Here is a 23,697-nt window from a genome sequence, read left to right on the forward strand (position 1 = left end):
TAATAGTTGAGCTAGAGCTGATGTGTTAGACTAAGACTTCTTTTTATTTACACGTCCAGGAACACATACTAATATTTGGTGATGTTGCCTTAATTTAACAGCACTACATAAACCACACTACTCCAACACTGTCCAAGAGTAAGGAGAGAGAAGTGGAGAAGAAAGATTTGGACAAGTCAAGGGAGAGATCCAGAGAGAGAGAGAAGAAAGATGAAAAGGACAGGAAAGATCGAAAAAGGGTTGGTGACATTTTCAATGCCCTAGTTCAGACAGTTGGGATGTGCTTGGAGAGCTTTCTGCTCCAAGCCCTTGCAGTAATAATTGGCTGTACAGCCCACCTGAGCAGAAGTTCTCTGTGTCTGAGGGGGCGTTTTTGTTCTGTTACCCTTTCAAAGATCGGTTTGCAGTAATGCGTTCAAACCTCTTCTCCCTCCAAACCGATCTCCAGAAACTTCACACCAGCTGTAACACCTCAGTTACCTTCTAAGGATTCAACAGTTAGTTTTCCAAAATACGAATATAAGCAGGTGCTACCTCAGGAGCGTGTTTTAGTCTGCTAACATCTGCACAATTGTGTTTGGTGCCAGGATCATTCAAACAGTGACCGAGAGGTGCCGCAGGATTCAACGAAGCGGCGCAAGGAGGAGAACGGCACAAGTACGTGTTTCACTCTGTGTGTGTGTGTGTGTGTGTGTGAGGCTTGTGCAGAATTACAGCTCTCTGTTCTGCTTTTAGCTGGTTCTTCAAAGCACAGCAAAAGTGAAAGTCCTTCTGATTCCCCTCGCCTAAATGAAAAAGAGAAGGAGAAGAACAAATCAAAATCTTCAGGAAAAGAGAAAGGTGACTCCATCAAGGCAGAAAAGATGGAGAAGAGCTCTTCTGGTAGCAAAAAGGTAAAATAAGCTGTTCTCCTCTAGTTTATTTGTGGTTGTTGCTGACAGAACAGGCTGATTTTTATTTTTTTTTTCCTAAAATTTATAGCTGTTTTATAGCCTAAATTAAATTTAAAAGATATGCTGTGAATGAGTAAGAAAATGCTTCTGAAACTTCTAGTATCTTGTGGTTTAGAATATATCTGCAGTCACTCTTGCAGGAGGAGGATAGTTTGGAGGAGTAGCTCATTTTGGCAGTAGCCAGGAAAATTCAGAATTTATAATCTAGGTTCTGAATAATCTAAATATTTGCAGACTGCTTTGTTAAGCAGGCAGATCAAAATAGGTTTAACTTACATATAAAGTAGTCTGTAATTGAGATTTCCATGTGCCTGTGTCAGTCACTTTCCTTTGGTGGAAGCAGGTGTGTTGCACTTCTGGTGGTGTTCAGTGGTTCCCAGCTGCAGTTCTGCTGCTGGCATTGCCGGGGAAGTGGATAAGAAAGATGAAATAATCTCACAAATCATAAAAGCTCAGTCCTGTAATTTTGAGTGATGGGGATTTTTTAGCTCTGTCCAGTTATAATGTTAAATGTTACAGTCCTCTTAAATGTCCTGTACAATGGTACCATAATAAGCCATTTCCCACGTGTGCATTTTTCAAGGAATCAAGACATGATAAAGAAAAAGCAGAGAAGAAAGAAAAACGGGACAGTGCTGGGGGGAAAGAAGAAAAGAAACAATATCCTTTTAAACACTGACATTTCAGAAGATTTCTGCAAATGAGCTTCCATTTTTATATGTAGCAATATATTTTTTTCCTTAATGCTGAATTTACTCATAAATCTTCAGACAAGCATAGATAATGAAGATTCTTTCAGGCAAGGTAAAAAGGTTTGTTATTTGATTTGTTTGATTTGGTGTCTCCTGTGGGTCCTGTTGACTGGTAAAGGATGTACAGCCCGAGCAGCCTGGAATCTCCCAGGGTGGTGTTTGGGTGGGTTTGGTTGTTTTGTGGGGATTTTTTTTTTTTTTTTTTTTTTTTAATGGTGATGTTTCATGTTTGGGGGCTTTTGTGGGTATGTGTTGGTTTGGTTAATACTACTATTATTATTTTTTAAATATTATTACTGTTATTATTTGTAATTTTTTATTACTACCCCAGGGGAAAAGTATTTCCCTGTCATCATCGCTGAGATTGTCTAGGTGCTCGGGGACGGGGTGTGGTGTGCGGGCAGCCTTTGGTGGAGTTACATCTGTTGCAGTTTCCAAGAACTGTTGCCATTCTGACAGTCCTCACTCTCCATAAGCCAAGTGTTACTTAATATCTTGCCTGATATGTGGCAAACTCAAGTTTTAATATCTTCTTACTTCAAAAGCTGTGGTTTTAAACCACGATGCTGCACCATGCACTGGTCAGCTCAGTGTCTCTGCATAATCTTTTATCTGGCCTGATCAGAGGAGGAGGAAGATAAAGGGAAACCTTGGCATGGAAACATGGGCTAATTAAAGAAAGAAAAGAAATATTTAGAGTATTTTGGGTAGCCCTAATTCAGACTGGATCCTCTGGAAAAGTCAATTGTTCTTTGAAGGTGATGGGGCTCTGAATGGTTTGGGGTTTTTTTTAGACCTGTGCAGCTATGTGGACATTTAAATTTTGTTTCATGGTTATGAGGGTAGAGGAGTTTTTTCTCCTCTACCTTGAGCCATTTTAAGAGTCTTGAAATGTTTTGTTTTCAGTTATTTGGGAAGGAAAGTGTCCCAGTGAACCTAAATTAGTTCGCCTGAGCTATCCAACTTCAGGCACAGTTGCACAACACTGCTCTATTGATCTTTATACATAAGGCAGTGCACAATTTCACATTTTAGGGGGGGGGGTGGGGAAGAAAAAAAAAAAGAAAAAAGAAAAAATCTGAACGTCTGAGAGAAGTTTCCCCTCATGGATTGTGACCTCAGAGCAAAGGGAGTTTGTTTCAGAAAGGATCTCATGTTCCGTCTGGTGCCGGGGGCTCTTGGGTGGTGAAAAGATGGGAGTTCAGGTTATTGCTTCTTCATACTATTTCTTTTTATCTTCTTGAAGTAATGAAAGATACTTCAATTTCCAGTGAAATAGTTTCCAAATTGAAAGTTATGAGCATTTGCTGGAGAGAATTTGCTGGAATTCTCTTGACTGTCCTTTATAGCCATTATTGACTGATCGCTGCAGAGGGATCCCAGCTTTTCCCCCATTCTTTTAAATGCTACTTTGGAACAAAAGCAAAAAGGCAGTCTTGGTAGATGAGGTTCACTACTGAGCACTTACAGCTTCTTTAATAATAAAATAGGAAGTTTTGTCTTGACTAGCAATTCCATGTAAAGTGAGGATTGTCGTTAGTTCAAAAAGCACAGCTGTGTTCTGCTGAGTAACAGGAGCTCAGGTAAATGTCAGCTGTGCTCTGGAATCCACATCCAGTGTGTGATGGGCTGACCTGGAGCTTCTGGCCTGCAGCACTGGCAGCACCCCTGTGTGCACAGTGAGGGGGGAACTGTGCAATGCTTTGGACAGCAGCACTTGGGAATCTCAGCCTGTGCTCCTTTAAATCTTTGATGTTGTTCTTCCTAATGTGCAGTGTCTGCTTGACTGCATTTATTTCTTGCCTAATTTAGAGATAGTAAGATTTTGAGGGGTTTGCACCTCTAAATGAGTTTATACCCTCACAAGTGACTGCTTTCTTCCTATTTGTGTTTGAACTAGTGTTTCACTACTTGCATTGCAGTGCTCATAGAAATAGAGTCCTTGCTGTGGAATAAGCTAGAGTTAGGGAATGATAAAAATTGTTTTATTTCCCCCCTCATTCTTTGAGTTGTGAATGGAATAAAATGGGAAGTAGTGAGATCAGTGTTTATTTGAACATCTAATTCTAATTATGTACACCTCTGTTGCAGGTGACGTTGAAATGGGAGGATATCCAGCTGTGACCAGAAATGTATTTTCCAGAGTACAGATTGCACAGAAAATTGTGAATGAAGAGGACCCATCTGCATCTCCTTAAATTATTCAGTTCTCTGCTTTATTTCCCCATGCTAAGGACTTAATTGTTAAGTTGTACATTACTGTATTTTTAACTTGTCGCTTAGTTTCTTATACATTTATTTTCAGTACCTGGCTGAAAGTGTTACCTATTCCATATTTTAGCACAATGTGCTGCAAACAAACAGTTGCCATAGTGCAAATGAGGTTTCATGTGTACATAGTTCCACTTAGTTTGTCAAAAATACTGCCTGAGTTTAGTAATTCTTTCAATTTGAAAATGCATTCTTTTAGATGTTTGAAAACCACAAATAAACAGTTATTGAACCTTTTTGGATTTACCTCATTTAAACTCAGTTTTTATTTATTACTTGGCCTGTTTTTAATATCAGTAACTAAAAAAAAGAAAAAAGTTAAGTGGGAGCACTGTTTTCACGCAATGCTTAGGATTATTTGTATATTGTGTATAACGTTGACTTGTTTAAAAAAACAATGAATGAACCCTGTCCCATCCCAGCCTAAACCTGTGCTCAGTCGTCCCCTGTCACACCTTTTATTTGTCATGTTGTTTTTAGATTGATTGGAAATGCTCTCTTCAAAACTGAAATAAATTAAGTTTCAGTTACAGCTACAGGAGCTTTGTATTGCTGAACTTTAGTCTGAAAATTTCACAATGACATTTTTTAAAAAAAAAAAAAAAAAAGAATTTTTTTATCTGCTAAATTCTACCAGTGTAACCTTTTTTCTAAATAAACAATAGTTTTCTCAATGGGTCGTAAATCATTCTGTGTGTGGTCACGTTATTGCTCCTGGGGGTTGCTGTGAAGATGGGATGTTGGTGGGAATCGTGGGTGGCGGCTCCTGTCCCTGTTTGGGGTGCCAGGGCTGGCTCCAGCGTGTGGTGCTGGCACGGGAGCTTGGGATTTGGCTCCTGCATTCACCCTTCCTTTGAGCCATTTGTCCCATGTTCAAACGCCAGTTTTGTATCACATAGTAATACTATTGAGCACAGGGACTTGTGTCTTAAATATTTGGGGGTTTGGGTTTGTTGGGGTTTTGGTGAGATCTTTTTAATACAATATAAAGGGACTTTAGATCAAAAGCTGAGCATCCTTGGTGCTTTATGCTGTCAGTAATCAGGTTTGGGACAGAAGCATCTTTTCTTCATGCTTGTATTCAATAGTAAATATCAAGAAATTGTAGTACCTACAGACTTGGTCAGTAAAACTCTCCTGATTAGCTTTGTTCTGATTACTGAGTAAATCATAGATTACAAATCCTGGCCCTGCAGTGGAAGAAAGACACAGACAAATTGGGAAGATAATTGGGTAAGAGTTATCCATCGAATTAGAGGTGAGAGAATTACTAAAAAGAAGAGCAACTAAGCTAAATACTCGGGTCCTTTTAATTACCTCAGTAGAGCAGTCTAAAATGAAACCCTTCTATCTCAGTCACTCCAGTCCAAGGGAGCCCCCAACACTTGGGCTGTATGGAGAGGGGATGAGGGGAGGCTTTGGGCAGCCCTGAGTTCAGGGCTGCCACACCAAGGTGGGCAAAGGTCACCCTGGGGCTCGGGGCAGCGTCACCTCCAAGGACACCACCGGCATCCCAGACACTGACAGGGCAGCTGAAATGGATTCAGAATTCAGCTTGGAGGAAGGCTGCCCCTGTCCTGCAGGAGGGTTTGTCCTCACCTGTGATGCTGCTGGCGGGGCAGGAGCAGTGAGGTGTTTGAAATCCCTGGAAGCTGCAGGGGGAGGAGAAGGGTGGGGGATGTTACCCTGCCCCCGTTAGGGCTCTGGCCAGTGGAGACACCTCAGCACACTGCAGCGCTCAAAAGGGAGTGATTAAACTTGGTGAAAGCGCTCTGTGCTGTGGCTGCGTTAAGCTGGATGTGCCCTGCAATTCCCGATTTCCTCAGAGGGGCCGCAGGAGCAGCTTCTGGCCCAGTTCATGTCTGTTGGGAGGGTTTTCTCCCCCAGGTGGGTTGCCAAAGACAGCTGGTCCTTCTGGTCCTCCTTCCTTATGCGGGTCTCTGCAGGGGCTCAGGCGCATCTGCGGAGACAGCAGTGAGGGTTTGGTGATGGGAGCTGTACACAAGAGTTCAGCCAAGGGAATCCATGAGTCCTGGCGGGCTGGAGAGAGCTCGGAGCTGGCCAGGGTGTGTGGCTGGACAGGCTGTGCTCCCTGGCTCTGTGCCCAGAGGAGGCCAAGGACAGCCTGGCTGTCATCAGCAACAGTGACCAGCTCCTGGCTGGTCCTCAATCCTGTGTCCAGCCTGGGTCTCGCGGCAGGAAAAACATTCAAATGTCCAGAGAAGGGAAGAGAGCTGGGCAAGGGTCTGAGGAGAAACAGCTGACGAGCTGGGATGTTCAGCCTGGAGGAAATGAGGCTCGGGGCTGCCCAATCACTCCACCTGCCCCTGGAGGGAGGCTGCTGCCAGGCGGGGCTCAGCCTGCTCCCCCAGGCAACAGCACAAGAGGAAACAGCCTCAGGTCACTCCAGGGGAGGTTGCCATTTTTACGAGGGAAAGCTTCAGTGCTGGAAGGTTGGTCTGGCACTGACCGGGGTGCCCAGGGCAGTGGTGAAGCCACCGGGAGTGTTTAAAAGATGTGTGAATGTGACACTTCGGCCGTGGATTAGTGGAGATCATGGCAGCGCTGGGCTAAGGGTTGAGCTCAATGGTAAGTCTTTCCCAGCCTGAATGTTTTCATGATTTGAGAGGGTCGTGGGGAAGAACAGACTGGGCTGGGAGGGTAGGCAAGCAGCCTTGCCCTGCTGTGGTCCTGGCCCATGGTCCTGCCAGAAAAACCTGGTACCCAGCACCCATTTAAGTCCTGATGTGGTGTTCTAATTGCTATGTCTAATCTGCAGCATCTGTGATAGGTCACAGCTTCAGCTATTTTATAATAAGGTGTTTTCCCTCAACACTGGCAAACGTCCCTTGTTTAAAGGGCAGGGGAATATTAAATATACGCCGTTTATATTTGTTTGCCTCGGATCAAACCACGGCTCTTACATTAATTTTGGAGGATTAGTTGGGCAATTAGCTTGCTCAGGCCATATTTGGAAATCAAATGCAATATTTGTCGAAAAGCTTGGAATGATATTAAAAGTCTGCTTCACAAGAGGACGGGGGGAGGAGGATGCTCAGGCTGGCGGCTGCCCCGTCCCCACCGCTGCATGTCAGTGTTGCACCGAGCACGGCACCGATCCCACGGCCTCCTGGTGTAACACAACTGCGGAACGCTTTGGGGTCGGGTGGGACCTTGAGAATCACGGCGTTCCACCCCTCTGTCGCGGCAGGGATGCCGAGCACCAGACCAGGTTGCTCTGAGACTTGAACGCTTCCAGGGATGGGGCAGCCACAGCTTCTCTGGGCACCTGTGCCAGGGCCTCAGCATGCTCACAGGGAATAATTTTTCCCACATATCCAACCTAAACCTCCCCTCTTTTAGTTTAAAGACACCTCCCCTTGTCCTATCACTCCATGACTTGTAAAAAGTCCTTCTGCAGCTCTCTTGTAGCCCCTTTAGGTACTGGGAGGTGCTCTGAGGTCTCACCAGAGCCTTTTCTGTGGGCTGAACAGCCCCGACTCTGGGGCTGTTTCCAGAGGAGAGGAGCTCCAGCCCTCTGAGTTTCTTTGTGGCCTCCTCTGGACTCACTCCCAGTGAGCTCTCCCAGCTGCACCAGGGAAGGGCAGGGGCTTTACAGCTGCACTGGCTGCACACACTGGTGTGTGCTCAGGCCCCTCTCAGGGTTCTCTGTGCTGCCTGCCTGCTCCTTGCCTGGTGGGGCAGTTGCTTCCAGTGCCTGGGCTTGGGGGAAGCTGGAAACCGTTTTTGTTGATGCTCCTGCAGTGATGGTGCCCTATCACAAGCCAGCCTCAGTCATTTCTCTGTTGTTAACTGATGAAATAAAGACAAGAGGGCTGAAGCACAGAGTCAGAAGAGGACTGAAGCATCCCACAGGGCACACCTAAGGGGTGTCCTGTCATGGTGCTGGGGCTGCAGCCTGGGGCTCCTGGGCTGCAGCAGTGGTGCTCTGGCCCCACGGGCATTGGCCCAGGGTGTAACACCAGCCTGGGCCCATCCTGCGGCCGCAGCAATGCAGGGCTGTGGGTGCTGCTGCTCATGGGGACGCTGTCCTCCCTGATACCCATTTCAGATGTGTTATCAAAATATCAAAAAGTAGCAAATAATACTATGACATTTATAATATCCATGCAAATATTATCTCTGTACTTAAATCCTTTGGGTTACTTAATAGAGCAGATCTTGTTTACGCATTGCTGCCTGCAAAACAGAGCAAATTTTCCAGACTGAAATGATGAATATGGGCACCAAAGACATTTTTTAATTTTAATATCCATGAGATATTATTATTTTAATAGCCATAAAGAATAAGTATTTTTGAAAAAATAAATGTTGCAGTGCTTCGCTCAAAAGCTTGGAAGGAAAAACTGTGCCACAACATACAATATTTATTTTATTTTGTTGTCAGGTGTGGCGTGCCATGGGGAAGAGCTGCTATTGGTTTGGATTTTTGGGCTCAAACTTGAATAATGTTGAGGTATTTTTGTTGCCACTGATGGCTCTTGGAATTTGATGCGTTACTCAGAATTCTTCCTTATATTATTATTCCCCACCTGCAGACGTCTAGAGACAAGGTCCTGCTGGGGTGTATTGGAGCCCAGAATTCCAGGGGTGCCACACAGCCTTGCTGCCATTGCTGCAGTCTGTGTAGCAAGTCCAGGTTTTGGCTCAAAGTGGCCAGGGAAGCTCTGGCCTAGACCATGTTCTGCCTCTCCTGGCTGTGGCCACAGAGCCGTGTGAAGCCATCCCCCAGCCCCTGCAGCTCGCAGGCTCTCCCGGCTCACTGGGTGCAGCTGTGCCACAGCCCCGACTGCCCCGATTCACACACTAATCCGAAAAGCTTCGCCCCCACCGTGCAGGACCCGGTGAGCCCTGGCAGGGCAGGGTTGCCTTCAGCCTGGCACCGGCCTTTTGCTGGGCCCTGCAGGCACACCGAGTTGTGTGCGTCCGCCAGGCAGCAGGGAGTGGGTCCAGGCAGCTCTCGAGGAAAACACAGCTCACCCGTGCTGGCCTGGAAGTTGAGCATGAAGTGGAAGCTGAAGGACAGAACAGTATTTTTTTCACGCCTCCCTGTGTTCACTGTGTGGGCACCTTATACATAAGTAATCATTCCACGGCTCCCTGTGCCCTGGGGAAAGGGTGGTCCCACAGGTGTGTGCTCAGCACAGCACCCTGCTTACACCCAGGACAACCTGAAACCCTCGTCCTTGCAGAGTGCTTTAGGGTTCAAGAATTGTTTATCGCACTGATTTACTCCTTGCTTATTCCTGAGCTTATCTGCAGTTGCCGAAGCCTCTGCTGAAGACACAGGGTGGGCTCAGCACGTGTCCCTCCTGCACTCAGGCACAGCGAGCTCCAAACCTTTCCGGGGTTCTGAGCTCACTATCTGAGGAGACTGGCCAAAGGATGAGCAGTAGGGAGGGACTCCTTCTCCCCTGAAGAAAAGAGAAGCCTTTTTTTTTTTTTTTTTCTTTACAGTTTTATTTACAAAATGTATTAAAACTCTTTGTACAACACCTCATCAAAATGAGGCTCAGTAATTGATGCCCACACATGCAGTTTATGCTTTTACAGCCATTAGTTTGCTTGGCAATTTTTTCTGCTCATTCAAGTGCAGTTTCAACAACCAAAAATAGGAACTGAAATTACAAAAAAAACCCCAAAAACCAAAAAAGGAGGGGGGGGGGGGGGAAGGAAAAAGGAAATTAACTCCCCAAGCCCTCAATGCAAAACAAATAAATAAATTTAAAAAAAAAAAAAACAAAAAAACCACCAAAACCTAAACAAAAAAAAAAACCCAAAACAAATCATCATGAGACTACTGCCAAACTTCTGATAGCTTGAAGTTGGTAGCCAGAATTGGTAAGCACTCAACACATTTTAGATTTACATGCAAGTTTAAAAAATATCGAACCATTTACCAAACTCCCTTCACTGGTGTGAAGCCTCCACTCTTAAAAATTGATCTGATAAACGTACATCTTTTATACAGCTTTTAAGAAAATCATTTGTTTTAAATACAACTCATAACTGCACAGCTTTAGCTCACCCTTGCTGGGGAAGTGACCATGTTCGGAAGTTGAAAAAAAAAAATCAGAGTTTCATGAAAAGAAAATGAAAACAAAACAATTTTTTGTCAATATCTCGTTAAAAACTTGAACAATATATTATTTTCCTACGAGCTTTTAAAATGATTTTATATTACATTTTGTTGGAAATACATATTTTTAACAAGATGTTTTTTATTTTGGGGGGGAGTGTTGGGGTTTTTTTTTTTTTTTTTTTTTGTTTTTAAATCCTATTGAAAGTTCAAATCTATCATCAGCAAACTAAATGCCTAACGGTCAGACTGGTTTAAATAAGTTTCTTTTTCACTGTATGTTACTGATGAAATAAAACTCTATCATAAACTACGGAAAATACATATTGTCGATTAGAGGTAATTAGTATGCAGATACTCCATTGAACATTTCCCATGTGATTGACAATATGTTTAAAGTTTTTTGGGTTTTTTTTTTCTTTTTTTTAGATTTTTTTCTTTTTTTTTTTTCTTATTTTTAGAGATGAAGTTAAGTATTTTCCAGGCAGAGGTTGAAGGCTGCAATGCTGCTGCTGTCTAAGATGTGTGATGTGAGTAACAGTGAGCATCCTCCTCCCAGAGGGGCAGGGGCAGGAGCATCCTCTCACCAGGCATGGAACAGAAGCTGGAAGGAGCTGATACTTCAGAACAGTACTAGCAGGAGTCTGTCAGATGGCTTACTACCACTCTGGACCTGCAGCTCTAGCTGGAGTTGCTGTCCTCTCTCCTTGCTTCTGTTTTACAAGGACTGGTACTGAGAAGTGTTAGCTGAGCACGGTGCCAGGTGGGAGAGAACTGGGGAGAAGCAGAAGCAGGCCTGGGAAAAACTAACCTGCCCTTCTCTTGCTTCATTGCTTGATATTAAACAGTGAATTAAAACGCAAATGCACAGCAAGAAAAGAGATACATGGTCTGAACTTAAACAGCAAGTGGCTTTTCCTCTTTTTTTTTTTTTTTTTTTTTTTTTTTTAATTTTTAAAAGCCACCCAATGTCATTTTAATAAAGCACCTGTAGGTATGCCTGATGATAGAGAAACAACAACAACAACAAAAAAGGAATGCAGTATTTTCTGCCTGCACTTTATCTACCTTGTCAAGAAATTAATTTACTGATCTGGATGCAAGACATGCAGTTCCACCAATTACTTTCTTTTGGATTTACAGATTCAGTCATTGACCTTAACTGGCTTGAATGCACGGATTCTTTCCTTCAGGTGTTACACATTTTGCTGCTATACAGAATTGCTCAAATTAGCTAGAGAGGTTAGAGTGGCTCAGGAAAAAAAAAAAAAAAAAATCACACCACTGTAAGTAAATACTGAAACATCTTGACATCAGCTCATACAAGCAGTGGCAGGCCAGTCCACATTTGCACACAGCAGATTTCTGAGGCTTTGTGTCAGGAGGAGTTTCAGAATTTGATACAATTGGGGTGGCTGATGAAACCAGCTGCGGTTGCTTTCAGGACACAAGTTCAGTTACTGTGCAGTGGTATCAAAGAATGGCTTTTGTTGCACTGATCTTTTTTTACAAGATTTTTTTTTTTTCACATACCAATATCTTGTTAGCAGTCCTTTTCTTTTTCCCTTTAATTTGTTTAGGTTTTTTTTCTTTCTCCCTTTAATTTGCTTAGTTTTTTTTTCTTTCTCCCTTTAATTTGTTTAGGTATTTTTTCTTTCTTTTTCTTTTTTTCTTTTATTTTTCTTTTTCCTTTTCTTTTTTTCTTCTTTTTCTCTTTTTCTTTTTTTTTTTTCTTTTTTTTTTTTTTCCTCTCTTCTTCTTTTTCTTTTACTTCTTCAAAGCAAAGCAAGAATATTTCGGTGATGGTTTGCATTGTTGTGAGTCTCAGAGTCTTCCATAAGGCACTGAAGGAAAAAATACCAGTTTTTCCTATTAAAAGTACATTGCACCATCATCAATGTGTGTCATGCCTGACACCTCGGAGAGAGTACAACTGGCTCAGATGGTCCAAATCCATGAAGTATCCACATTCTCTGCTGCTTTTTGTCTTGCATGATGTCAGGGTGAAGACCTAAAATAAAACCAGAGAGATTTCATCACTGCCTGGCAGCAACGGGCAGGGGAGCTCAGCCCATGGAAAGGCACAGACTGTGGGCAAGGGGCTAATCAGGCCTTTTTAGAATCACTTGTCAGCAACTCAGCTCTTCTTTTTCTTCTTCAGAAATCATGAATTCTAGTTAGAAGGTTTGGTTTTATTGCAAGTTTTTTTCGAAACTTCCTACAAGCACTTACCTGACCTGATTATAGCTTACAAAACAAAGAGAAAGACATCAGCAAGAAGAGAGATGAGAATTCTGATTACAGTGATTTTTAAAGCAATTAACAAAATACTTTCATTTGAAACTGGCACAATGCTGGAGAGAGCACTTCAGCACAAAGCCAGCTTCCTCTATGTGCAAAACAGAATGGCACCTTTCTGATCCTGCTTCTATCAGGGAAGAAATTTAAATGACTGATACTTAAAAGCTGCCACAAGATGGTGTTTCAAAAGCCTTTTGCAGCAACCCGCTGGTGCACACAACAGGACAGCAGAGACAGCTACAAAGGAAAGGAAGCAGAAAGCTCGGAGGGTTTATCCCAGCCCGCAGCCTACCCCTAGATTTTCACACTTTCTGTGCCGTACACGTTGTAGCCTTCTCTGTAGGTAGCGTAATTCTGGGTGTTGGTGGCAGGAGCAGGTTTGAAGTTCTGTGTGTTCTTGGTGAGTTTCATTCGCTTGGACTCGGCCCGGGACTTGTAGCAGAACTCAATCAGTGCCACCATCATGGCCAGCCCCAGGCCTCCCACAAGGATGTAGAACACGCCAGCAACATTACTCAGGCTCAGAGCGCTCGTCTTGTCCTAAGAGAAACCGGCCACACCATCAGTTCTGCTGGGAGCAGCACACACACACAGACAGACTGACAGACAGACAACAGGCTGCTTTGCATTAGCCCTGGCTGCAATAGCTACTCTGAGGGTGTTCAGTGTCTGCCCCCCCATCCCCGCAGCCCGGGGCTGCCCAGCAGTGACTGCTCTGTGCTCCTCCCTGTGCTGGCTGAACCCTGCCTGCCTCCAAGGCAAGGAGGGGTTTTTGGCACTGTCTTGCCCAGGCCTTCGGTGTCCCAGAGCAAGGCTGCCTACGGCCGAGCATCCCTGGTAGCAAAGGCACTGGGGGAGAGCTGTGCCGGTGGCTGCATAAAACAGCAGGAGTTACAGAAGGCCATGACAAAACTAGAGAAGAAAAAGCCAAACCACTACACACTCGGGTTTGGTCAATGTAGGTAAAATTCTTGACATGCTGCCAAATTTAACTACCTTTTTTCAACAGTTAGGAAAAAAACCCCCACCCTATAAAGATGGTCAGTTATTTAGAGGTGAAGTAGCTGAACCCTGAGCTAAACTAGCACCTTCTGGAGAGTGAGTGATTGAATGAAACTAGACATCGTAACGCAAAAATCACTGGTCAGGCTTTATCTTCCTTCAATACATGTCAGATGGGGGAGAAGCTTGCATTCTTTAAAACAGGGTTCTGGAATGGGATTAAATAGAGCTGCAACCCTTCTGCTGCTGCATGGCTGTGGACAGGAACAGCTCCTGGCTGGCACAGCTGGCTGGGCTGCCACGCCACACTGGCCAGGGCGGACAAGCAGGTGCCAAAGAAATTTTTCTGTGCCCAGAGAAGACACTGCTGACAGAGCTCGGCTAATGAGTCTCTCTAGGGAGAGCTAAATTTGCATATAGTCAGAGTAAAATATGCTCTAGCTTCTAAGTGTCTGTGTGTTCCACAGGCAGTTTGGATAGATGTGGTTGTAGCAAACAACCTGCCATTTAAACTGAAGATCTACATCATTTATACCTCTTTTTGATCACAGTTCCCTCTGGCAGCTGCCGTGTGCTCAGATATCCCATGATCTGCAATCTATCTGATACAACAGCTACTGGGTTGTGCCCCAAGCAACTTCCAGTCCTACTGCAGTCAATGTGATTTTATTATTGGTCTCGCTGGAACTTGAAATTGTCCTCCAACACTGAAAGGGTGCTTTGAAATTACAGTTTTCTGTTTGAATGATTAGAGAGAGCACTTCCAAAGGCACCAGGGGAGTTAGGCACTCAACTGCGACTGATTTCAGCTGGAGCCAGATTACTCCTCCTCTTGGTGCCTTTGAAAGTGTCCTTCACTCCAACAAGTCCAGGATTTTTTCTGAGTTTTTCTCCCCAATGGGTCTTTAAGAATAATATATGTACATATATATTTTTAATCTTCCTTTTAACTGACTAGTATAAATAAATATTCCCTACAATTTAAGTGTGCAGCTACTAGGCCAATTCACCTCAGAGGTGGGACCTGCCCTGGAGTCTACAGTGGTCCTGTGTGAGGCTGGACAGCCTCATAGCAGAGCTGGTGGATGGCAGGACAGTACAGCAGCAAAATGGTTCAAAGTAGTATAAAAAGGAATATACAATATTTAGGTAATGATTCACTGATTCACCATTAGTACTTCCAGATTTTTTTTTTTTTTATTTCAACCAATCTCAAACTGAATTGGCAAATAGGGCAGGAAGGTTTTTTTGTTTTGTTTTTTTTTTTTTTTAATCAGCTGTCTGTCCTGAAAATTTGTGCCCTTAGCAAGCATGCAACTGTTTACCAAACTGACATGTAGAGAACCTACGTAATAATTTTGAAACAATTTTTTTTTTTTTTTTACAATAAAAATAAGAAAATATGCTGGCCTGAATAATAGACAGTGACTGTGCTGAAACTTGCACATTAAAATGACACCAGATTGGGAGGTTTTGGAGGCTTCTAGCAAAATGTTTCTAGCAAAATACTCACATAGTGAAACATACTTACAACTACACTCTGTTACTGCATATAAGAAAAATGCTGTCATGTTCTGAGACTTATTTTTTTCTATTATTTTCTTTCAACCTTCAAAATGTAAATAGCAATTTTTGAAAGTCATTCTTGGTATAAACAAACAGTGGGTCAAAATGTGATTGCTAATCAGTACAAAAAGACCTTCAGCGACTGACCTTACTTCCGGAGTCCTTGGCTCCACATTCACCCTTATCGTACCACCATTTGTTTTTCAGCTTGTCTAAGATGCCTTGTTCACTGAGTTTCAATACTGCAAGGTTTACAGGAGTTCTTCACGTGGGAAATAACATAAATAACATTATATTATGTTATTTTATGTTATTCAATCTTTAAACTACTTTAAAACTATATAAAGCGATAAAGCAGGGTTCCTGGCCACAAAGTATTTACACTGCAGGCAACTGGATCATCCCCTTAAGTTAAGGCTAGAGCATCTCTACATTACCAGGTCCTGCCCATATCGCTTTGAGTAATCGGCACTCACTGTTAAATGAAGGCAGCAGAAACAAAGCAAGGCCAATCTCCCACTGTGGTGCACCACAGGCACTTGCAGTAGCTGGACAGATTTGGGTGGGTTTGATGCAGCAGGACCCCCTATTGCACTAACAGAGAGCAGCTCCCACCCCAGCCCCTTAGCTTCCCATGGTGAACAACGCCCATAGCCCCGTACCCCCATGCCTGGCGGGTCTCTGTGCACATCTGCAAAGTAAAATCCCCCAGGCTGGATCCCTGAGGGGATTTGCTGGCTCTCACAGCCAGTTCCCCAGGCTGGATCCCTGAGGGGATTTGCTGGACCTCACAGCCGGTTCCCCAGGCTGGATCCCTGAGGGGGATTTGCTGACCCTCACAGCCACTTCCCCAGGCTGGATCCCTGAGGGGATTTGCTGACCCTCACAGCCACTTCCCCAGGCTGGATCCCTGAGGGGATTTGCTGACCCTCACAGCCACTTCCCCAGGCTGGATCCCTGAGGGGATTTGCTGACCCTCACAGCCACTTCCCCAGGCTGGATCCCTGAGGGGATTTGCTGGCCCTCACAGCCGGTTCCCCAGGCTGGATCCCTGAGGGGATTTGCTGGCCCTCACAGCCAGTTCCCCAGGCTGGATCCCTGAGGGGATTTGCTGGCCCTCACAGCCACTTCCCCAGGCTGGACCCCTGAGGGGTTTTGCTGGCCCTCACAGCCGGTTCCCCAGGCTGGATCCCTGAGGGGATTTGCTGGACCTCACAGCCACTTCCCCACGCTGGCGCTGCAGGGAAAAGCCATCCAGGTGGGACAAGTGCTGTTCCCAGCAGCAGCACTGCCAGCACTGCCTGTGGAGCTTCTGGCTGCCCAGGCAGACGCAGCACACTCACTCCTGGCTTGCACAGGGCTCAGTTTGACACCAGCCAAGACTTTATTTTTATAAAATGGTTATTTTTAAGCGGCAGCTGTAATCTAATTATCAATCAGGGCTGGCTGTACACACTCGGCTGGACACAGCCAACGGTGGCAGCGACAAGCCACATGAGACAGCCCGTGTTTACTGGCCCGGCACTGGCAGCAGGCACAGTTCCTCCAGCAGGAGCCAGCGGCATCCTGAACAGCCAGCTGTGGCATACTGAAAAGCCAGCTGTGCTGCAGCTCCACCTGCATCTTCCTACAGGTAAGGCTGTGAAATATTAACGGGATCAAAGCACGCTCCGGACACTGCCGATGCCCCGGGATGCAGGGAACGCTCCTGCCTCCCCCGGTGACACTAGGGGAGTGGGCAGGTCCTGGCCAAGCCACCACCATGGACCCTCCTGCGCAGTTGCACTGCATGGAGAGCCCCGGTGACCCGCAGGCAACACGCTGCGAGCAGCCGTGCATGCCTGCAATGCCAGACAGTGAAAGCTCAGAGCCTCTACCTTCCCCTTAAAAGCCCTAGCAGAGAGCAGGCTGAATTATTGCTCAGAGAACAGTACTCTCATTTTAAATTTCCTTTAAAAACTATCCAATTTGGAGAGACTTTATGCAATACATTTCTCAGCTTTGAAAAGCATTGTGCAGCTGAGAATACACAAAAAATAGGAAGAAGATTAAAAACACCTTTCCGCCTACCTGCATATTTGATTGTGCAAATTTTCCCCTCCCCCCAGTCCTATTCCGAACACTATTTTTAATTTGCATGCCTTTGTAAACCCCATATGGAGTACTGAGAATTTGCATAACATCCAATACATTATAGATTAGCTTTCACAACATTATACAGTATTGGGAAATGAGGAGGCTTAATATGCTAACTAGGGTGCATTATTTTTTTTAAGCCAAGATTGCAGCTAATTGTGCACACACAACTGCCAAGGAAAAAAAAAAGTAGTAAACTAAAATTATCTTAACTAAACAGATGGGAATTTGCCTAAACTGGGGTTTTCATTATCATTTGTCACAGGGCTGTTTGCCAGGTGAGGTACCACATTCCCTCAGCCTATGTAGAAGAGAGGTGATTTGGTCCACCCATGTGTCCTAGCAGGAGAAGCCGAGTGGGATGGGCAGACAGGTGCCAAGGAGTCACTCCTTGCTTCAGACCCACACAGGCTTTGCTGGTGGAGCTGCCACCATGTCAGCGTGCTCTGGTGCTGTCCCCATCCTGCCTGGCATGGGGGCTGAGCAGGTGGCTGGTACCAGGGTCAGGTTGTGTACGGAGGGATCAGCAGAGGCAAGTCAGACATGAAAGGGCAGCTGGTGCCTGTCCCTCCCTGCCTTGACCTGCCCTGCCTCCCCAGCACTCAGATGACCTGAAGATTTGCCTGAGCAAGTTCCCAGTCTCCACTGGCTCAGCTGCTTCACTGGACAGGGCACTGGGATGATTATCTTGTACCTGAGCAAGGACATCCTCTGAGTGTACAAGAAAAGGCACCAGTTTGTGAAGCACAAAATACAGTTTGTTTCATCAAAGTCCTAAGGAACAATTTTGGCTACTTCCAAGGAATTCCCAAAACCTCCTAAGGCATGACCTACTTCCTTTGCAACAGGATTTGAGAAAACTTCTGGTGGGAGAATGCGTGATGCCTCTGCAGCCCCTGGTCCAGCACTTCAGGAATGCAGTATGAACTGGTGCAGGATGGACTCCTCAAATCCCAAATTCCCAAGGTAAGTAGATCTATTGGAAAGTGAGCCTGGCTGCTGATACATTTCCCCATTGCTCATCTCAGAGTAGCTGTCTAGCCTGGTTCAATTGAACAATCAGAGTCAGTCATGACTTTGGCTGAGATCCTGATGGAAGTGCAGAGAGCAATGTCTGGGGTTTTTTTTCAAATATGTTGCTGTTGTTGGGCTATATGGGGTACCCCATTAAGTCCTCCGACCGCCCCTAGGTGACTTCCACTGTTTTTCCATGCTTTAATTTATGATGGGATTCTTTTTCATTTCTGCTGTGTGGTCTCCAGACCCTTCTCTATTAGTCTGGTTGCTTTGATAAAAATAAAATGTTCAGAGATTTGAGAGCTTGTGTTCTCTTGCCGTACGCCAAGAAAATGAGATGAGGCCATTTGGATCGGGATGTCAGCATTTTGGATTTCACAGGGTGGTACTCTTGTCCAGAAACTGGCAGTGTTTTTCTTCCTTCCCGTAAGTGAAGGATTTTGTTATTTCCTTCTTTTTGCTTTTCATCCAATATATCTGAATCATCCAGGCTTAAACCAGTGAGGTTGGTTCTCTTGGGCAGCTCTACCAAACCCTGTTAGGATTTTTTTTCTACAAATGACTGGAAGACTTGAATTTAGAGGAACAATACCAGGAGCCTTATATGGGATAGTACTGCCCTTAGAGGGGAATTAGGCCATCTGCTATGGTTGCTTTGTTTAAGAGAGGCATGACTATAAGATCAGTGCCCACCTGTTTTATAGGCTTTGCAGAGACTGCTACAAATACGATTTTATACCTTGACAGAAGTGGGATTTATTACTGTTCCAGCTGTTTCTCTGCCACCCTGCTAGGAGCCTCTGTTCAGGTGCTGGCAGCATACCCTCCCCTTCTTCAGCCATCAGCTACTGCCAGGAAACAAGCTGTGCCAGTCTTTTTCCAGATTTAATATGACGCCATCCCAAAGGGAACCTCCTTTTCCTTTTGCTTCCCTGGGGCCTTCTCCCTGCTGCATTTCAGCCCATCCGGGTGCAGGACACCAGACCCAGAAGCCTTTTGCACCCTTTGCTGCTGGTGGCCCCAGATGACAGGATGACACTGATGGAGTGAACTGATTTTTGAAAAACAAACTCATTAAAATCTCACCCCTGAACTGGGCCCTCAAAGCTGCAGGTTCAGTTTAAAAACTGGGGCCACCTCTCCCTCAAATTCAGGAAGTGCTTTGTCATGCAAGTCGATCCTGTACAAAACATGGCACTGTTTCCAGGCTGAGTATGCTCACCATCCTTCTCAGAAGAAGGAGCTGCTATGTGCTCTTTGCACAGCATTTATTACATTTTTATTTCATTATCGGCCATTTTCCAGTCATGCAATTAATACAGAAAAGAGGGAACACAATGACCCAGAGGCCATCTGCTCTCTCCTCTTCTCTTTGAGACAGCCTTACCTGTCTGACGGATTTCTTGCCTTGCCTTCACTTACCAAAGCCCCAGTTTCAGGTTAGTTGCAGTAAATTTTATCTCCACTGAGAAAACTGGTGGCATTGTAAAATTTCTTTCCATTCTTTCTGGCCAGGACAAGCTTGAAGTAGAAGACAAGTAAATTAATCATCGAAGAAGCAGATCTTTATTAGTCCTAAAAGTGGGAAGGTAGAACTTCTGCCCCTCTCAAATTATAAATCCTAACAGGTTTTCCGTGGTGTGACAGCCTTTTAGGTTAATTGTCATGATTTTACCGGCACCTATTTAAAGAAGATAACCCCAAACCAGATGTTCTACCTACTGCCATCACTAACTTCTAGCAGCGTAAGACACATACCCAGGAGGCTGCAGTCTCCCGTATGACTGCAAAAGCTGTCCAGGCTGCTCCTTTTGGCAGCTGGGTTCCAGTTACTGGCCACTGTGTTTGTGTGCCAGTGCTGTAAACAGGACTCTTTCCTGGAGGAACTTGGACTGCAGTGGAGTCTGAGCAGTTTCTTGGAAAAGCGCAGTTAATTTATGAAAAGAACACTGAGATCTTGCCAGGAAAGGGCCACTTTCCAAGAAAGATGCCAGTGTCTTTGTAGCCAGTGTTTGGGTTGGTCCTCACAAGTCACAGCAGGCGATACAAGGGGTTGGTGACCACTAGAGGTGAGAACTGGGAAGTCACTTTACAACTTGAACATCTCACCCAATAATCTGCAGACTTTTTTCAGCTTTGTCTAACTCGTGTTTGAGTGGCATGAAGTCTCAGCAACACTGTAGTTATGTTTATTACTTGCAATCTATAAAGATATAAGTGATGATTGGAACAGCTTTGGATAATTCACATTCCATTCCATGCTCTAATGGATGTAATATAAATGTTATACCCAAACCCAATCACTGCCAAGGAGAGTGAATGAACTCGGCAGACTGTTCCCTTCAAACCAGATGAACCATTGCTCAGAATTAATTTACAATTTTTAGATGCAATCCTTCAGAAAAGCAAGCTGCAAAGTAAAGATGTAACAAGCAAGGCTCTTCTAAGTACCAATTAAAGGGCTTCCTCAGGGTGGCACAGGATGGGGAAGGCAGCACATGGGCTACACTGAATCTCCCAGTCTGTGGGACTGCCTTGGCACCTCTCACTACCTGGGTTTTACAGCTGCAGGTGTTCCTTCACCCACCATCAGCAGGCTCCTGATTTTCTGTTGAGTATCCAGTGTTCAGGGCAGAGTGTGGCATTTTCACATTGGAGTTGCTTGCAGCATCTTGAGCAAACACAGCTTTTTTTTGGGGTAGAGGGTAAAGAAATCACACATGAACTTGAAGGAAGACCAGAACAACATTCAACATTGAGAGCTCCTCTCTGGTCTTGAAAACATCCATTCTTCAGCGTGTGCCTGGGGCTGTGGCTCAGGATAGCAGAGCACAAGCTGCAGCAGACCTGGTCAGCACTTCAGCCAGGGAGAGATGCCTGGCTGGCTCAGGAGATGTCAAACTCCAGGCAAGAACTCCAACACCGCAGCTTCACTGCTCATGAGAGCTCTCCAGGTCTGCTTGCCAGGACATCCATGTCCCCATCCATGTCCCCAGCAGCACCAGGGAGGGACATGGGCCATCTCACCCAGCAATAGAGTGCATTTAGAGGTGAAGCTAAGAAATTTAAGGCCAGTCGCAGTGGGACTCCTCACAAAAGCCGATGGATGCCAGCTCCAAACATATAGCAGATATGGTCACCAGGAGAACTGTCCTTTGCCAACAGACCTCCCTGTGTACTTAACACTGCAGCTCCCACAATGCACAATCCTGGGGGGTCACCAACAGGCCCTTGTTCATTTTTCCCAGCAGTACAACAGCAGACAACAAATTCCTCTGGTTGGAGAAGTGTTGTGGAAATGCAGGCACACGTCACTTGGGATGCAGCACTTAGAGCAAAGCTGTTTGTGATTCCCTGTACCTTGGTACTGGCCCTTTGGGTGCACAGGAGAAGGCAAAATCACAGCGCCAAAGACAACCCCAGGCTCTGGCTGTGTCACACTGCATGGCATGCAACTGCTGTAAATCTGGTCTAGGATCTGCCTAGGCCAGATTTATTGCTGATTTGTGGCATCAGAGCAACAGACAGACACAGGAGGCTTCTGGCAAACCTGTCCCTCCTAATGAAATGTGACATCAGAGTGCTGCCCCAGCCAAGCCCCACGGTCAGACCAAGGGCTCAGCCTCTGCAAAGGGCTCGTTACCCTCCTGTCCAAATCTCAGTGATGTGAAGGAGGTGAGTCCATGGTGGTACCAGGTCTTGGTCAGTACATTACAAAGTAGTTTTTGACTTGTTTTATCGTTAAATAGACTTGTTTTATAATTAAATAATCCCTGCTGGTTTTGCCTAATCCTTTTAGTTTAGGAATCTGACATATTTAGAGCACTTTCACTTCTACAGCAAGAAATGTTTTCCTTTGTTGCTTATGACCGGAGCTGTCCTTGCTGGCTGGAACACCCCTGGGATTGCTGACATCAGCACAACCCCACAAAAACCATTACAGCATCAAAGACTGTAGATGTTAAACACTTGGGTTTCTAAAATCTACCTCACAGTGTCACAGAAAGGCAAGTGGAATAAGGTGCAAACAATCAATCATTTTATAAATCCAAAATGCTACCTAAAATCTTCTTGGGTAAAACTACTGAAAACACTAAATTAATTGTTCCTGGTGGTGTCACTGGCTAATCCTCACTAACTTCAGGGGAAGCAGAGAGGGCAGCTTGCTGTAGATATGTGGGACATGTCACATTTACCATGCTCTGAGAGGCAAATACCTGAAGAGCACAGAGATTACAGAAAAACAGAATATTCTGAGCTGGAAGGGACCCACAAGGACAATTGAGTCCAACTCTTAAGTCAAAGGCCCATACAGGGATTGAAGCCACAACCCTGGTGTTACCAGACCCCTGCTCTGACCAACTGAGCTACCCTGAGTGACCCTGAACAATGGCACAGCTGCCTGGCACTGCATCAGCTGAGCAGAGAAACCCATCACCGCCACACAGCACACAGAAACACCAGCCTTCCCCATCCTGCTGGCAGGGGGAGGGAGGGAATGCCCAGTGGGCCTCCAGTCCTGCTCAGTGGAGGCAAGTGAGCCAGAAGGCAAGTGGCCACTGCTGCACCCCTGAGCCAGCACAGGCACATGGCTGTGCAGGGACTGACAAAAGCAGAAATCAAGCCCAGGCTCTCTGCTTAATTTGACAGCATACCATAAAAAAAATCTCACTAACAAACATCTTGGTATCGTTAAAATATAGACAGTCTAGGAAGATACACCAAATCCAGCACTACTCCCTAGAGAGCATCGCTTGAGGTTAAAGACCCCTCTAAATCAAAAAAGGCACTTTATTACCCCAAGCTGTATAAATCCCAGCCTGATCTGTAACCATTGAATGGACTTTTTGTCAGATCTTGTTACTGAAATAACTTCTGAATAGATACAAAACCTAATGCATTGTCCAATTTCTCAGACCAGATCATCCATCTGCCTGTTGCAATTTACCAATTTAGCAATGTCTCTGTGCCATGATTTCATGTTCTGTGACACACCCACACGTCAGGAATGGGGAAGACTATGTCTGGAAATGGGCTTGTTATCCAAACACACTATGTTTAAAGACTAGAGTTGCCTGGTATCTCAAGCAGAAGTGAAGAGCCCTGGAAATACAGGCATAAACCCATATGGTCAATCCCTGTTCCTTCTCGTCACTCATTATTTCCTACCTTCTGTCTCAAAAAGTGATCTTTGGTATTCCACACTGAACATTTAATATTCAATTAAAAAATGCAAGAAGCACCAGGTATTTCTTTTTTAAGTAATGAACCCTTAGCTGTTCTTTGCTATCATTTGAGACCCACACAACTTTTTCCCTGCCCTGTGTTACCAGCAGTTGCACATCTCCAAGATTTAACATTTGAGGGATTGAAATGCTTTATGGATGGACAGGAGAAGGGATAAAAGTGAAAGCCATCTAGTTTGGAAAGATAAAGAGCATGCAAAATTAGAAAATTAAAACTCAGCATCTCAAGCCCTATATATCCCACAGCCACCTAAGAAATATGCTGCATGCTGATGGCTGGGGTAGTGCTTGGAGGCAGAGCAATAAATCCCCTGGCAGAGGATTTTTTTTTTTTCCCAACAGCAGAGCCAGCA

At 45.0% G+C, this 23,697-nt stretch overlaps 2 protein-coding genes and 1 long non-coding RNA gene across 12 annotated transcripts in view; 2 read left to right on the top strand and 1 right to left on the bottom strand.

Annotated features, from left to right (window-relative positions):
* The window catches only part of THOC2 (THO complex subunit 2), a 48,898-nt gene extending 44,237 nt beyond the window's left edge, over positions 1-4,661 (top strand). For 3 of the 6 annotated variants that reach the window (XM_040084225.2, XM_040084227.2, XM_040084229.2), the window contains exons 34-39: positions 102-239; positions 588-657; positions 736-893; positions 1,537-1,613; positions 1,710-1,757; positions 3,797-4,661. In XM_040084225.2, coding sequence (XP_039940159.1) covers positions 102-239; positions 588-657; positions 736-893; positions 1,537-1,613; positions 1,710-1,737 — 471 coding nt within the window. In that variant the 3' untranslated portion in view covers positions 1,738-1,757; positions 3,797-4,661. Of the gene's footprint in view, positions 1-101; positions 240-587; positions 658-735; positions 894-1,536; positions 1,614-1,709; positions 1,766-3,796 lie in introns of those variants that run through there. The other 3 variants (XM_040084226.2, XR_005703832.2, XR_005703833.2) reach the window with 3 other exon arrangements.
* A 1,733-nt stretch (positions 4,662-6,394) lies between these two features.
* On the top strand, positions 6,395-11,690 carry LOC120762141 (uncharacterized). Its single transcript, XR_005703835.2, has 3 exons — positions 6,395-6,565; positions 8,385-8,453; positions 10,538-11,690. It is a non-coding gene; the product is annotated as an uncharacterized LOC120762141 (long non-coding RNA).
* Positions 11,691-11,816: 126 nt separating this feature from the next.
* GRIA3 (glutamate ionotropic receptor AMPA type subunit 3) overlaps positions 11,817-23,697 on the bottom strand; it is a 127,495-nt gene continuing 115,614 nt past the window's right edge. For 2 of the 5 annotated variants that reach the window (XM_040084234.2, XM_040084230.2), the window contains exon 15: positions 12,672-12,917. In XM_040084234.2, the coding sequence (XP_039940168.1) occupies positions 12,672-12,917 (246 nt within the window). Of the gene's footprint in view, positions 12,088-12,671; positions 12,918-15,092; positions 15,208-23,697 lie in introns of those variants that run through there. The other 3 variants (XM_040084233.2, XM_040084231.2, XR_005703834.2) reach the window with 3 other exon arrangements.

This window comes from Hirundo rustica, chromosome 21 (assembly GCF_015227805.2).
Source record: "Hirundo rustica isolate bHirRus1 chromosome 21, bHirRus1.pri.v3, whole genome shotgun sequence".
NCBI lineage: Eukaryota > Metazoa > Chordata > Aves > Passeriformes > Hirundinidae > Hirundo > Hirundo rustica.